A 14,435-nucleotide genomic window follows, 5' to 3' on the forward strand; every position below is an offset into this window, starting at 1 on the left:
TTCATTCATTCATTCATTCGCTCATCTCCCAGGATTGTGAAATTAGACATTTATTTTCAAAACAGACAATTCACATACAATAAATAAATTAAATTGCAAATATTCAAACACTGCTATACAAACAATTTCAAGTTCATCTTCATAATGAGTTGACATTTGAGGTCTGGGTGGGTTTCACGTGGAGTAGCACGGTCAAACTGTGTCACCAACTACACAGACAAATATAAATCTATAATTTCATGTCACAATCCTATGAGGTACACTGAAACCTTTCCATTTCCACATTATACAGCACACTTAGGACTGTAAATTATAATCATCCATAATATGCTCAACAGTGAAATAAGTGTTTTAGAATATAAACGTGATGAATTACTGGAGGTTCAAAGAAAAGTAAAGTTTTTATGTTTATCTGAAAATGAAATATTTTATATTTACCATGGAGATCTGAATACTGTGGCTGTCAATGACAGATATTGTGCGTGTGTGTGTTATAGTGTGTGTGTGTGTGTGTGTGTGTGTGTGTGTGTGTGTGTGAGAGAGAGAGAGAGAGCGAGCAGCTCAGGCGTGAGACACAGGCAGGGAGGTCATGGCGTGGGCTGGCAGCAGTGGTTGAAACATGGATGGAGGGGCGTGAACTGCAGGGAGACACACAAACAGCACCAGAGTCATTACAGTATTTCACACGTTAACACAGAATTCCTCTGTTCATTTTGTAAAAGTCAAATTTATTGATTTGATTTATTGAACAGGACAGTGTGCAGTATTAAGCATAAATGATGCACTGCATCGGAGTTAGCTTGAAGCTAATTTGCATCCGTAGTCCACCACAATTAAAACATACAACAGCACAACAACAAACAATACAAAGCAAAACAAACAAACAAAAAAACACACAGAACACACCACACAAAATATGAAGCTACACACAACAGCACATCACATACACCCACAGTGTCGATTAAAAATTAATAATGTAAACTAGGCTCAGTGGTCACACAGCTGATTTGTCTTTAGTTGATTTTTTAATTTGGCCTTGAATGTATTGATTGAACCACAGTTCTTCATATAATCAGGTAGGGCATTCCACTGAGTGGTGGCTTTCACAGAGAAAGCTGAATGCCCAAATGCAGTGCGACGAAATGGTATGGTACAATCTTGTATAGAGGATATTCTGGAGGATCTAATAGAACTTATTGATCGCATGTACACAAAGTCACATAGTGGAGGACCATTTAAAATTTCATAAACTAGGCACAAATTTGAGAATAATCTAATATATCATATATATATAATATATAAAAAATCTCCATATAAAAATGTTTAATTAAGACATTCAGAAAGATTTCCCACCATCTATAATACGTATATGTTTGATAAAGATTATTTAACATTCTTGACTGTCTCAATGTTGCCTCATTAAAAAAAAAAAAAATCATATTTTCATGTTGGACACGCAGCAGGGTTTATATCCAGATTATGAAAGCTTGCACTTCCTATTCTAAACTGGTTCTTAAACTTCCTCTTTTAAAAGTGATTTGTTTGGAATAAATACAAAAATTGGGTAGATTTCATTAGAAGTGACAGCCTGAGGAAATAATGCCACCAACAAGCAAAAAAGTACGTGGATTCATCACATGATGCACATTTTACATGTGATGACTTTACATGCAATGTGGATACTTCAGGTTCATTTAGTTTTCAGATAATTCAATTCATCAAAATCAATGAGATAATAATTCATAGAGAATCTGGCGCTCACTGTCTATGAAGGAGTGTAGTGCGGAGAGCATGGATCCCTCTGGGCCTCCGTACGCTGTGTACTGCAGCTCCTCGGGGGTCGGGGTGGGCTGGGACAGGCGGCTGGGCTGCAGGGAGGTCATGGGGGTGCTGGAGGTGTGGTTGGGGCTCACGTGCTTCTTGTGGCGTGCTCGGCAGTTCTGGAACCAGACCTGAGTTGACAGGATAAAACATCTTTTGTAGGGCTGTGTCTTAAAGGAGTTGCACTCGGTGTCTCCCTTTCAGTGGTTAATATTCAGTGGGAAAGACTGACCAAACAATGACCAAAAGTATCAGATTGGAGCTTTGTTGTTACAACTTGCATGAGACAAGTATGAAAGTAACATGTCATGAAAGTAGCATTCATCTTCACAGCTTGTATGTTTTTCTGTTTGCCAACCATCCCATGTGTTTGTCCATTTTTTGTGGAGTTTCAACTGAGGAACCACTTTTGCAGCTGGTGAGTATAAAACAGCTGTGGTTGTATTTTTCAATAATCATGATATGCTAGAGATGCAGTGTTTCCACTCCACATTAATTCAGTCACACATTTGTTCCTTGATGTTTCCATCCAAGAGACACTAGTTAGGCTGAAGTAGCAACAGTCAGTGCAGAGATAAATCAACCGTGAGGTGTCAAACTATCAAACTGTGGCACTGAGTTATGTTTTCTCACAACCATTGTTATAAAGCTCGTGTGACTGGAATCACATCTCTGGAAGCAGTTTGTCATTAGTAATACTGAAACACTCCCAGTTATCATCACTCTATCTGTCAAACATTACACACTTGTTCATTTGAGCCAAACACATTTACAGCCGTAAATCCAACTGTCTTTGATAGAAGAACAATACTTAAATATAATACTTCTGTCCTTGCACCATTGCCAGTGGTGAAAAGTCACTATTTACTTAAGCACTGTACATAAGTATCATTTGGAGTTACTTGTACTTTGTACTTTGGTTATTTCCATTTCATGTAGTACTTTATACTTCTACTCCACTATATTTCAGAGGGAAATATTATTTACCCAACAGCTGAAGTTACTGATTACTTTGTCGTTTATATTTTATATACAGCTAACATGATCAGTTTATAAAATGTGATGAATCATAAACTATTAAACTATGCAGTCGTCTATAAAGTATTTAAAAGGTTCCTCAACCAGCTACACCATTGAAATGTGTTTAAACCAGCATTACAATATATATGTAGTATGAATGATGCACAAAATACTGAACTGACTATTCATGTAACAAATATATGTTAAAGAATAGACAGTATATAGAAGTGCATTTAATGTTATAATTTATCTCTTTCTTTTAGTTTTGTACACCATCACATCCATATTATATTTTTATGATTGATATACAGAGGTGTTGCGAAATCCTATGTGGGATGGCTCACATGTTTTACTTTTGATACTTTAACTACATTTTGCTGATAACACCTCTGAACTTTTACTTAAGAACAATTTTTAATACAAGACTTTTACTTGTAATTAAGTATTTTTACACTGTGGAATTGCTACTTTTATTTAAGGATCTTAAATAAAACCTTTTAACTCTTGCTTCTCTCTAATCATGCAGTATATTACATCATGCAGCTATCCTTCACTGACCTGTATGACTCTTCGACTGAGACCCGTCTGCTCTGCCAGTTTCTGCAGCGTTTGGGCATCTGGGTTGTTGTCCTGGGCAAACTGAGCCTGCATCACCTGCATGTGCCGAGGTAAAAGATAATCAGCTCAATACCAAACAACTTTACTTGTTGTTATTGAAAAACACGACCCACATTTGGTTTGTCTGTGTTAAAAAAAACATTGCAATGATCAAATCACATTTGGCAGGAATGAAGACTGTGATAAAGACAGAAAAGCATTTTTAGTAATTATGGACATCTATCATTCTTTACATGGCCCTTATGCTGTTCATGTATAATGGCATAATACTCTATATCATTATTATCCTTAGTAAGTCAGAAAAAAACAGTATAATTTAAAAAAACAGAATCCTTGTTAGAGGTTTTCTACCTGATATATTCAATAAAAGCTTTACTTAATTTCTCTACTTTATTAAAATCAACACCTTGTATCATGTGCAGTGTACAATCAGTTCTCAAACTGGTTGAAAGTGCACCAGCATGTCACTACATATCACCACTTAACAAGTAACTATACACACATTGTCAGTATTTAAGTTATACGGCTTGAATCCTTCCTTTTCCTGCCCAAATAAATTAAGAAATGAATGTGTTGCTGCTTCTCTGCTGTCTGAAACCTGCATTATGTCCTCAGAACCAACTGCTGCATTTTGTTTGTCTGTTGATGACATGTAAGATAAATCAATCTGAGCTCGCTTAACTCAACTTGTGCTACATCTTTATCATGCAAATTTGTAATCATATAATTTTAAAGGCTGCAGGCCAATGTTTTCAGGCTTAATATATTCAGATTGGACGTTTTTAGGTCATAATTTAATTAATTCTGATGGATTTTTTTCCAGGCATGTGGCAACCACGTTCAGACCATAGCAGCTGTCTTTTGAAATTTTAGAATTTAAGACAATATAGAGGCCTTGTTTAAATACATATTTATATTAAAAAATTATAATTCAAGTGAGTCCCAGCTCTACTCTTTGCCCTCCTCCCTTACATAGAAGTCACACAATATTTTATCCAAAATGATCCAATAACACTGTTTAATTTCTGCCTGTCTAAAACGTGATGATGGAGGCTCACCTGCAGCTGGTCTGCAGTGAAGCTGGTCCGTGCTCTCTTGGAGGGTTTTGGCTGGTTAATCTCCTGTTCAGTGGGCACAGCTCCGTCCATGTTAACACTGTTTCCTGCAACAAGCACAGGAACATTAGCACTGAATTAGAAACACTCTATGTTACACTGAAATGCAGTTTTGAAGATATACATTTGAAAGAGCAGCATGCAATAAACATATTAACCGAGTCAATAAAAAATGAGTTCAATTTCAAATAGATTATTATTCTCATGTTTTATCTGGTATATGTTCAGTTTAGGCCTATTAAGTAATTTCCATGTAGGTACTAGATGATTTACTATCAATAAAAGAGAGGACAAACAGCATATTCAGTAGCTTAAAGTGCAAAGAAATAAATATTAACTTTACAAATCAGGTTTATGTGATAAATACAATGTAATAAATATTGGATTTTTTAGATAATCCAATCTCTCTCACAATCTGTTAAAAAAAAACATATCTAGAAACCTCTAGAAAAGCATCATAAGTTACTGCTATGGGCTTAAAATAAAAACAATATTCCAGGTATTTTTGTGTGTATATAAGGAAGGACTCAGTGTCCTCCAGTGGACCCCGGTCGGCTGGCTCACCTTTCTCCACGGCCCGCTTGAGGTTGTCCAGCATGCAGTCGTAGTGGACCCTGCAGAGCACCTTCTCCTCCACCAGGGCGAACTCCTCCCCGGTGGACAGCTGCCTCTTGCAGGAGAAGCAGGCGAAACAGGCCAGGTGATACACGTTCCCCTTCGCCCGGCGCACCCAGTCTGTGGAGTGGATGTTCCGGCCGCAGCACGCACACCAGGTGCCGTATCTTCTGCAGGTGGAGGTCAGGATGAGCAAATCAGACACCCAGATACCATTTATAGACTTCAGCATTAAAGAGTGATTTTTAAGGCCGGTGCCAATTTGTTTTTAATCGGTATATTTACATTTGACTGTTTTTTTAGGCCCAAAGTGAAAAGAAAATCGGTGTTTTATCAGCAGATTCCTGTCATGTGGACACATTTAGCTCAGATCACTGCAGGAAACCTCTCAGACATATCAAATTTTAAGATCATAAAAAAAGATTTACCTAATGATCCAATACTCATAAAAGCTTCTATATCCATTAATCAACCTATCAAACTATTTGATTGAGAATTACCTGAAGGCTAAAATGTGGCGAGACAAAAACCGACTAAACCTCAGTGTGGAGTGATTTATTAATAATGTCTCTACTGGCATCTGGGCATAAATAAATAGGCCATATTTTTAGTTAAATGCTGTGACTATATTATTGTTATTTTATTGCGTATATAACCCTCCATTAAATAATTAAAGGAATCATATCATGGCAAGCTTATTTTCCGCAACAATTTCGTTTGGTTCGTTTCAAATTTTCGTTTCATCAGCACTAATAAAAATCGATGCACATACCTAAAGTAATCCAGTTTACAGAAAACCGCTTTTTCTTTGATGTAACAGCTCGTGTGGCTGCCAAGTGAAGTCTGGCACACGCTGCAGGAGAGACATCGCACATGCCAGCACAAGTCGTTAACCTAAAGCAAAGATAGGATCAATTAACAAAAGTCAATCAAGTTCTCAGGTAGGCCTACACAGTATACACGCGCGGATACCCGCGGGAGCCTGAAAACCACAGAAATCCAAACGAGAAGGGGAGGAAAAAACACAACTGGTAATCCAAAGTTAAATGAAAGACAGTCCTCATAAAAATTGAATGGACAAAAAAAAGCGTGCGTGCAGCGTTTACCTTTAATAAATATTTATCCACAATTTCTCCGTTGCAGCTCGCACATACAGCTCTGCCTAAAAGAGGCGCAGAGGCCATCGCCTGCAGCGACGACGCGTCTTCATCCAAAACTTCCACCGGCGCGCCCTGTGGGATCAGACCTGCGGTTAGAAAATTACGCACAGGAACGCATCCACCTCCATTACCTGCTGCAAATCACATAAAAAAACTCATGAACTCAGCTCACCTGTCGCTGCCACCGATGATAAACTGCAAAAACAACATCATCACTCATTTTGACGATCTCTGTCTTTCCAAATGACCAGTTTTTTGCTTTGTTTTTTTTTTTTTTTTTTTTGCACGACTTCATTTGTTCGTTAATATCTTAAAACAACACAGAATAAGTTTACAGGATTTGTGTTAGCAGCCATTAGTATTTACAGAATTGTGTAATAAAATATTTTAGAGAGACTTGAATAGAATTATACAACCTAATTTAATGATTTGAAGAGAAGCTTCCAGATTAAATAACTTTTTTCAGATGGTAATTTGAAGCTTTTCCCCAAAATGTGCCAACTCCTATTAAAAACTTTATCCTTTAAAAAAATATCCTCAGGTTAATTCTCAGCCTACCATTATGTCTCTCCTGTCCTCAGTGCATTTGCCTAGCAGCTCTTCGTCTCCTTTGCAGTCTTCACACATGTCGAGAAACTCTACGGCGGGAAGAGGATGTCGGTTGTGTCAGACTGTCGCAGCTGCCTTAAATGCCCCCCGCTCCTTCTTCCCATAAATATCATGCCTTTCACTTTTCACCATGACAACGCCGGCGATTACCAAAATGACATTTAAAGGAGAAGGATAGTCATTACTTACAAAAACAGACAACACTTGAACTAATACTTATCCTATGTGCATTATGTTCTTGAGATCTGCATTTGGGATTCAAGCAACGGCTCGCTGCGTGTGCGCGCGCGTGCTGGTTTACACCCCAACACGTCAATTTCACGTGTCAATCAAAAAACACCCAGCGCGAGGTCTCGAGGAAAGGGGATTGATTTATTTAATAACAGCAATTAAAAGGGCTAAATTCGCCACAAACGTCTACCCGGGACAACCAAAAGGTGAAGAGGTCTCATTAACTACTTGAGTTTTAATTGCAGAATTCGGGGAGGGTAATTTTCTTCGACATTTCTTCAAATTGTGAAAATACCGAGCTGTCAGCGTGTGGACGGACTGTTTTAATGGCAGCCTGAAGCCCACTCTGATTTAATTGGCGAAGCAATTTCGACCGATATTTAATCTCCGTCGCTGTCTACGTCGGCTCACACTATAACCAGCTGATAAGCAAAACACGTCTGCCTTTAATTTCCTTTACTCACCTCATCGTTGGTCAACAGAGATCCGCTTTCACTCTCGCTAACCATGCAGCACTCTACTTTTACTTCACTTTTCCAGCGCATGTCTGTGTCCAGCGGTAAAGAAGCTTTTCCCCCCACTGTCAAAGTTGTATTCAAGAAAAAGTGCTGCTATTCTTTCTTTCTCCTCCAGGATTCCTCTGTGTGTCCTGAGCTGTTTCCAGAGGGCGGATCATAATTCATATTTTTTCCTGTCCTCTTTGGCCGCGCCTCCCTTTGAGAATAAGCTTGTTGGGTGGTTTTATGCGAGATTTGAGAACAAAAAAAACAAAACGTAAAGACTATCAGAGTTGTATTAGAAATATTTTTCAGGTTCATTCTCGATTGAATTCCCTCAATTTGCCTGCTCATAACTCCTGAATTGACAGTGACACATAATGTATATTAATGGGTATTTACTCCATAATGATCCTGCTGTATCTTTGAACTGAAGTCAGCAGTTTGCTGTCACTGAATATTTGTGACCCCCAAAAGCGAAGCAACCCCTCATCACCTCCTTTTTACCTGATTGTGACCAGTTCAACATGCATTTCATCCCTTTTACACTCGGCCCTTGTTTTATCTGACTTTTTTCATTTTTAGAGTCGATAAAAAATATTCTTTAATTCACAAGAGGAAAAAAAACTGAAAAAGTAAACATACTTTAGTGCAGCAGAGATACGTTTTTTGTTTTGTTTTGTTTTGTTTTGTTTTTACTGCTTTCCTGTTATTCATATTGCCACCCATAAGATTTATCTTGTAACCCTAGTAGGGTCCCCACCCCCAGGTTGGGAACCGCTGTGTTAGGGGTCCCTAAGCCAAAAAATGTTGCTGTTGGGCCCTTACTGACACTTCACCCATTGTCCCCTGTGTGATGTCTGTGTAAACTGTAGCCACCAGGTTCCATTTCATTTCAATGCAACCAGAACTCCTGGAATAAATATTTAATTTGCATTTACTTTGTGTTGATTGAATTAAACAGCTTGATTAGAAATATGCATCATGTGCACCTTATACTATCTGAAGGATAAAAATAATAAAACTAGATTTTGACACACGTTACTCTAGAAGCCACAAAATTAACACATAATGCAGGACTTGTCTTAGTTGATACTGTACTTCAGTGCAAATTCCCTCAGAAATTTGCAACAAAAAAATCACCAAAACCAATAGACATGCAGTAAACCTGAGGTTTTAGGGCCCCCTCTGGATCTGGGGCCCTTGGGTGGTTGCCTGCTTTGGTTGATTGGTCTTGTTCAAGACTTGCTAATATGGCCAGTATTCACAAGAATCACTGTTGGTTCATCATACAGTATATATACAGTATATACACTCAGTTGCCAGTTATTTAGGTACACTGAGATAAAACTAACAGTCAAATACAACAAATGTGCTAAAACTTCTATATTCATGTAGATTATAATGTTCTGTTTTTGTTGAAACTATTTTAAAGAGATGTTGATTTATCTGTGGTGCTGTTGGTTTGTATTGTCTTATACTAAGAGATACATACAGCACATTTGTAATATCTAGTCTCCCCTCATTGATAAACAAGGTGGATTTATGGCTGTTGTATTAACACTTCATTAGTTTAAGCAATGTGTACTTACACTTACTTATAAACTGGCAACTTTTTCAGCTGCTTTTCTCTAGATGCTTCCCCCTGTCAAAATCAGAGAATGTAATGCTGTACAATTAGTGACGTTGTCTTCACTTAATCTAAAAAAAGAAAATGAGAACAAAAGCTGCTCTAAAATAAACATATATTTACACAGTGGAAGATTTAGACCTTCATTCAAACAGCGTCCTTTCAACAGAAGTTAATATTACAGCTGTCACCTGTTCTGTGTGAGACAGCAGTGGAAGGATTCAGATCTTTTACTCGGGTTACTATTAAGTAACAGTAGAAATACCACGATGTAAAAATACTTCAAGTAAAACTGATGCATTTATAATTTTGCTTAAGTAAAAGTACAGTGTTGTCAGCAAAATGTACTTCAGGTGTCAAAATTTAAAGTATCCATTATGCAGAATTGCTCCTCTCAGAGTGTTATATTATTATATACAGTATATCACATTATTGTATTACTATTATTATTTACATAAAACAATACTATATATTTTTATATGATCATGTATTTTTATGTAAAATCCTAATCTGGAAAGTAAATATAGCTGTCAGATAAATGTAGTGCAATAAAAATTCATTCGTTCATTCAACCTATTTTATATACAGGGTGGTCACTTTGCATGAATGCCTTATAAGACAAGTAAGCAAAAGCAAAAATCCAACATGCAGACAGACTTAAAACTTACAAAACTGCAAATATGAGATAAGGATTAAACGGTGAAGTGTAAAAGAAGATTATCAAACCAACATTAAATACAATTTGAGCACAAAAAAATTACTAAAAATTGAAGACAACAATATGAGATAATAGTCTAACTTTAACTTTTCACCAGATCTAACCACTGCAAGTAGGAACAGTCAGTAGTTCCTTCTGAAACTTAGTACAGTAGAAATATAAAGTAGCATAAAATGGAAATACTCAAGTAAAGTACCTCAAAAAAGTAATTGTACCTAGTTACATCCCACCTCCCTCTTCTCTTACAAGTGTAAGCATCTTCAGCTGCAGCCCATCTGCTTACAGTCTGCAGCCTGACGGGGGAAACTGCCTTTTTGGGGTTTTTTTTTTAAAGTACAGCAGATACTTTACAAGGATTAGAGGGACAGGATGACATGAGTCTCATAAACAAACTCCTCGGATCGCTGAGTGGCTGACTCTCATTTCTCTCTATCTTTTTTTCACTCACTCATCCCACTCAACCCAGTCGCTCACGCAATCCCCCCACCCCACCCAACACACACACACACATACTCACCCCTCCACCCCACACCCCAACCACCCGAAACACAAACAGCAAAAAAAGGATATTTTCTGTCCCCCGGCTGTTGGAGCTGACGGAATAACAGTCTGACCTGCACTGGCATGAGTCTGAGTCCATATCGCACCATCGCAGGGGGATAAAGGAGCTAGCGTGCCTCCATCGAGATGTGTCCTGTTCCACCTGGTGGAGATGAATGCTCTTTATCAGATAACACATCTCAAACACAGCACAGCAGAGCAGACGTTTCGCCAAAGCAGCCTGTGAGGCAACCACACCACCCAGAATCCTTATGACTGAAGGAGTCTTTGGAGGTTCTGTAACACTTCAAAGCCCCGAAAAAATGCTTTATTTTGACCTCAATGATGAGTTCAGATAAAAAGGTCAAACGTGAAAGGACAGTATGATATCAAAACAAATAATAAACTGAAATCCCAAGCGTGAGCAGAAGCTATCGAGTGTGTTTTATCATAAAAAGACAAATCATTTCTCAGACATTAAACTCTTTATCACTCCAAGCACCATCTGCAGAATACCTGATATGACCACAGATGTTGGGAAAGACGTAAATCTGAGTGTGCAACTGTTGCTTGTTTTCATTTTCAGCGTTGCATGGCTGAGTTCTTAAATGTTTTGCGTGACGTGGACCAGACCAAAACCATTTCTGATCTGTCAACATACTTATAAACTTGTTCTGCTGCTTCGCTGTTTGACGTCTCACTCTGTGAAGCTGCTGCAGTATATTTACTGTCCTGTATGATCTGAAACTAGTGCATCAGTTGGTATGAGAGGAAGAAGGAAGGTCAGTGATTACAATGACATGTAAGATGACAGCCAAATGAGTTATTGGTTATAATTTGGGGCGAAGCTTTAGAGCTTTATCTAACTAATCACCAGTGAACTAGTGAGCTGCACAGATACATGTACAGACTTCATAATTAACATAATGGAAGTGGCATTAATACTGAATTTTATTAGTATTTTCCTCCATTATTAGAATTAACATTTGTCTTTTATTCACTATGGAGAAGATGATAATAATGTGATGATAATAATAATACTAACTGATGTTTGTAGCACTTTTCTCAACCCTGGTGTTCTTTAACAGCTCAAAAAACATACTTGACACCATACTTAATTTGTTTTATCACCTTTACACTTCATGACATTTTTATGAGAATTGCTTTTGAATATGTTTTTAAACTGATGACATGTGTGACAAGTCCGTTACAAAAAATTATGAATCATCTCTCTTTATGCTTGCAGAGACTTGGCTACAAAACATGGTGAAATACAATGGATGATCCTCTGCTCTTTATCTGTGATCGGTGTACTGTTTGCACGGCAACACTCCTCCCAAATCCCCCCAAAAAAGTCTATTTGGATTTGTGCTATTGGATAAATGTCTGACAGGAAGTCAGACCTTTGTGGGGTCTAATTGACTCCAAACGTCACTATGTAGGAGAACGTAAGGTACATTTCTTTTTCTGTGAATATTTTTTTTGCAATATTTTTTTATATATTAAATAACAATAAAAACACATAATGAATTTATTATTTGATGTAATAGCACTTATTGTCATATCACCAAAGTGAAGAGCTTATAACTTGAATACTTGCCTACATTCTGGGTTATAAAAGGTTAGTAGAAAACATCATAGAAAAAATATATTTAAAGGGAAAAAATTTGAAATTATTAAACAATTATTGTTATTGTTTGCTTCACACATACAGCAGTGGGGTCGGAGAATGTAAAGCCAGTGTCAGTAAAACACAATGGTTAACACAGTAACATAAGTGCTTAAACAAAGATCATGACAGCAAGTACTGAAATTACACAGTGAAACTGAAAAACTGTTTCTTTGACAAACAGAATCAGCCACCACTAACCCACAAAGCCTCTTAAAGACATAAAGCTGACCTCCAAACAAGAAATGTTGTAGGAATGGATACTGAAAATATTGAAACTCAGCAGTAGTAAATTTCTTTGGTTCTTTGACCAGAATCAAAATATTCCACGAGAGATTTTTCATCATTTATATGATGCAAAATTGTGGCACATTTTATACTGTAAAGGTTTCATTTGAGAAGATGCACAGGATACCCAAATACAGTAAGAACAAGGAATGTGGGAGACTCTCGCTAAGAGCAGCAATGAGCATTTGGCCCTTGCGAGCCTCCGAGAAAATCTCCTAATTTGCTACTTCCACATAGACCTTTGCTTTCTTTGGGGCTGCAACTACTCATTTATTTCATTGAAATCAGTCCGAATTGGGGTGGTTTACAATTGACACAACGAGTTTGGCATGACCTTTTCTCCTTGCTGTAAACGGGTACTCATTGAATCTGAAGGGGAGGGCTGCTAGAGGAAGGGTTGAAGGGGGTGGGGGGTTGCGTTTGCCGGGGGGCCGATAGGGGGATTGGGTGGAAATCACAGCAGTGAAAATGGCAGTGCAGTGAAAGAGGGGCCTGATTGCATTGGGACAGCATGCGAGAGGGAGCAGCATGCTCAGCCCAATCAGAGCGACATAAGGAAAAAGTGCTCTTATCAAGGAGTAATGGCCCACTTGACAATCACACAGGCACAAAACTGCTCTATTTAACGCTGATTGCAAAAACTGCTGCCCCCCCCCCCCATCACCGAACCGCATGACTCCCCGAGATCTCCCTGCCACCTCCCAGCTTACAGCCAAGGCCCTTTCCTGAATGGAATTTATAATCACCCCTCTTCTATTTCCACGCTAATTGTTATTTTAAGACTTAACGTTGTATTAGGCATTTAGTGCTGGTGAAATGTCTGCCTTGATTACTGTGTTTATTGTGAGTATTGAAGGCAGATCCATCTCAATTCCACCAGCCTGACTGGTAGTGAATGTTTAAACAGGTATCTCTCTGTCTGATCTACCTGGTTGTTCATCTTAGTTCATGTCGGCCGCTTAGTGTGAGACAGAAACCTGCTGCAGCTCACATCTGTACATGTGAAGGTATATTCTCTTATAATCAATAGCTTTTTCAGTTTCTTTTTGAGATAAAAATAAACATTTTTTGAGATTTTAAAATATCTCAGGACATTTCACAAGAGCTTGAAAACACATATTTGGAATTTGCACACACTACATGCATGTGTGTCTTGGTTTTGGCAGCACTTACTAACACTGATGCCACAATAATAACAAGCAGCAGCATCAGTAGCTGTTAAGAAATATTTCCTTTTTATTTGATCCAGAATAGTTTTGTTTGATCTTTGTTAGATGAAATTTCGATAACTTTTTGCAGTGTGTGTTATTTTGTTCTTTGACTATTTTACTTTATAAGAGTAAGACAATTGTTAAGCTCATGTCCGAAAAGACTTTAATGAGCATTTGAGCAGTGGTTTCTAAGGTTCTCAACATGAATAAATGTCTTATGTGACTAAAACGTCTGTGACTAAACAAACACACAAATACACACAGAGACACGTGTTATCACTTCATTTGTGTATATGTTCTTCTTTACTTTCAATTATCTTTGTGGCGCCTGGTTGTAACCTTGAAGCAGGGGAGTGTTAACAGATTTACTTCTCTCTTATTATTATTATCATTAGCATAGCAGTCAGCTGTATTGCTGTTTACATGCCGTTCACTGTACTTTAAGTACTGTAAGGTGATGAGTCACAGTCAACATTAGTGTTGATTGACAAGTTCATCTCAGATACAGGGTTTTTTTCTAGAGACGTATCTCAACATTTATGTGCTCTATACGTCACTGCATGTTGACTCACATTGTTCAAGGAAAACTTTTGTTCTTTGTTTCTAGTCTTTTTGTAAAATAAGCATCTGATCATTTTAATGTATCAGAGGATGTTTGCAGATGCTAATTGGCACAACTTGATGAGGAATACA

The 14,435-nt window shown here is 37.8% G+C and overlaps 1 protein-coding gene across 1 annotated transcript; it reads right to left on the reverse strand.

Moving 5' to 3' along the window:
- Positions 1–108: 108 nt before the first annotated feature.
- Positions 109–8,056, reverse strand: LOC137188449 (LIM/homeobox protein Lhx8). The gene is made up of 9 exons (XM_067598120.1): positions 7,654–8,056; positions 6,908–6,985; positions 6,296–6,421; positions 5,962–6,083; positions 5,139–5,359; positions 4,518–4,621; positions 3,400–3,495; positions 1,763–1,952; positions 109–638 (listed from the first exon to the last, which is right to left on the reverse strand). The coding sequence occupies exons 1-9, from the start codon at positions 7,732–7,734 to the stop codon at positions 562–564; spliced, it is 1,095 nt and encodes a 364-aa protein (XP_067454221.1). The 5' UTR covers positions 7,735–8,056; the 3' UTR covers positions 109–561.
- Between the last annotated feature and the right edge of the window lie 6,379 nt (positions 8,057–14,435).

The sequence above is a fragment of the Thunnus thynnus genome, chromosome 8 (genome assembly GCF_963924715.1).
Source record: "Thunnus thynnus chromosome 8, fThuThy2.1, whole genome shotgun sequence".
NCBI lineage: Eukaryota > Metazoa > Chordata > Actinopteri > Scombriformes > Scombridae > Thunnus > Thunnus thynnus.

Bases quoted from the DNA above. Each gene is read 5' to 3' on its own strand.
- LOC137188449 (XM_067598120.1), bottom strand. From the start codon at position 7,734: ATGCGCTGGAAAAGTGAAGTAAAAGTAGAGTGCTGCATGGTTAGCGAG. The intron at 5,360-5,961 runs GTATGTGCATCG...CTCCACCTGCAG, and splicing joins TGTAAACTGGATTACTTTAG to AAGATACGGCACCTGGTGTG. The intron at 4,622-5,138 runs GTGAGCCAGCCG...TGCTTGTTGCAG, and splicing joins CAAGCGGGCCGTGGAGAAAG to GAAACAGTGTTAACATGGAC.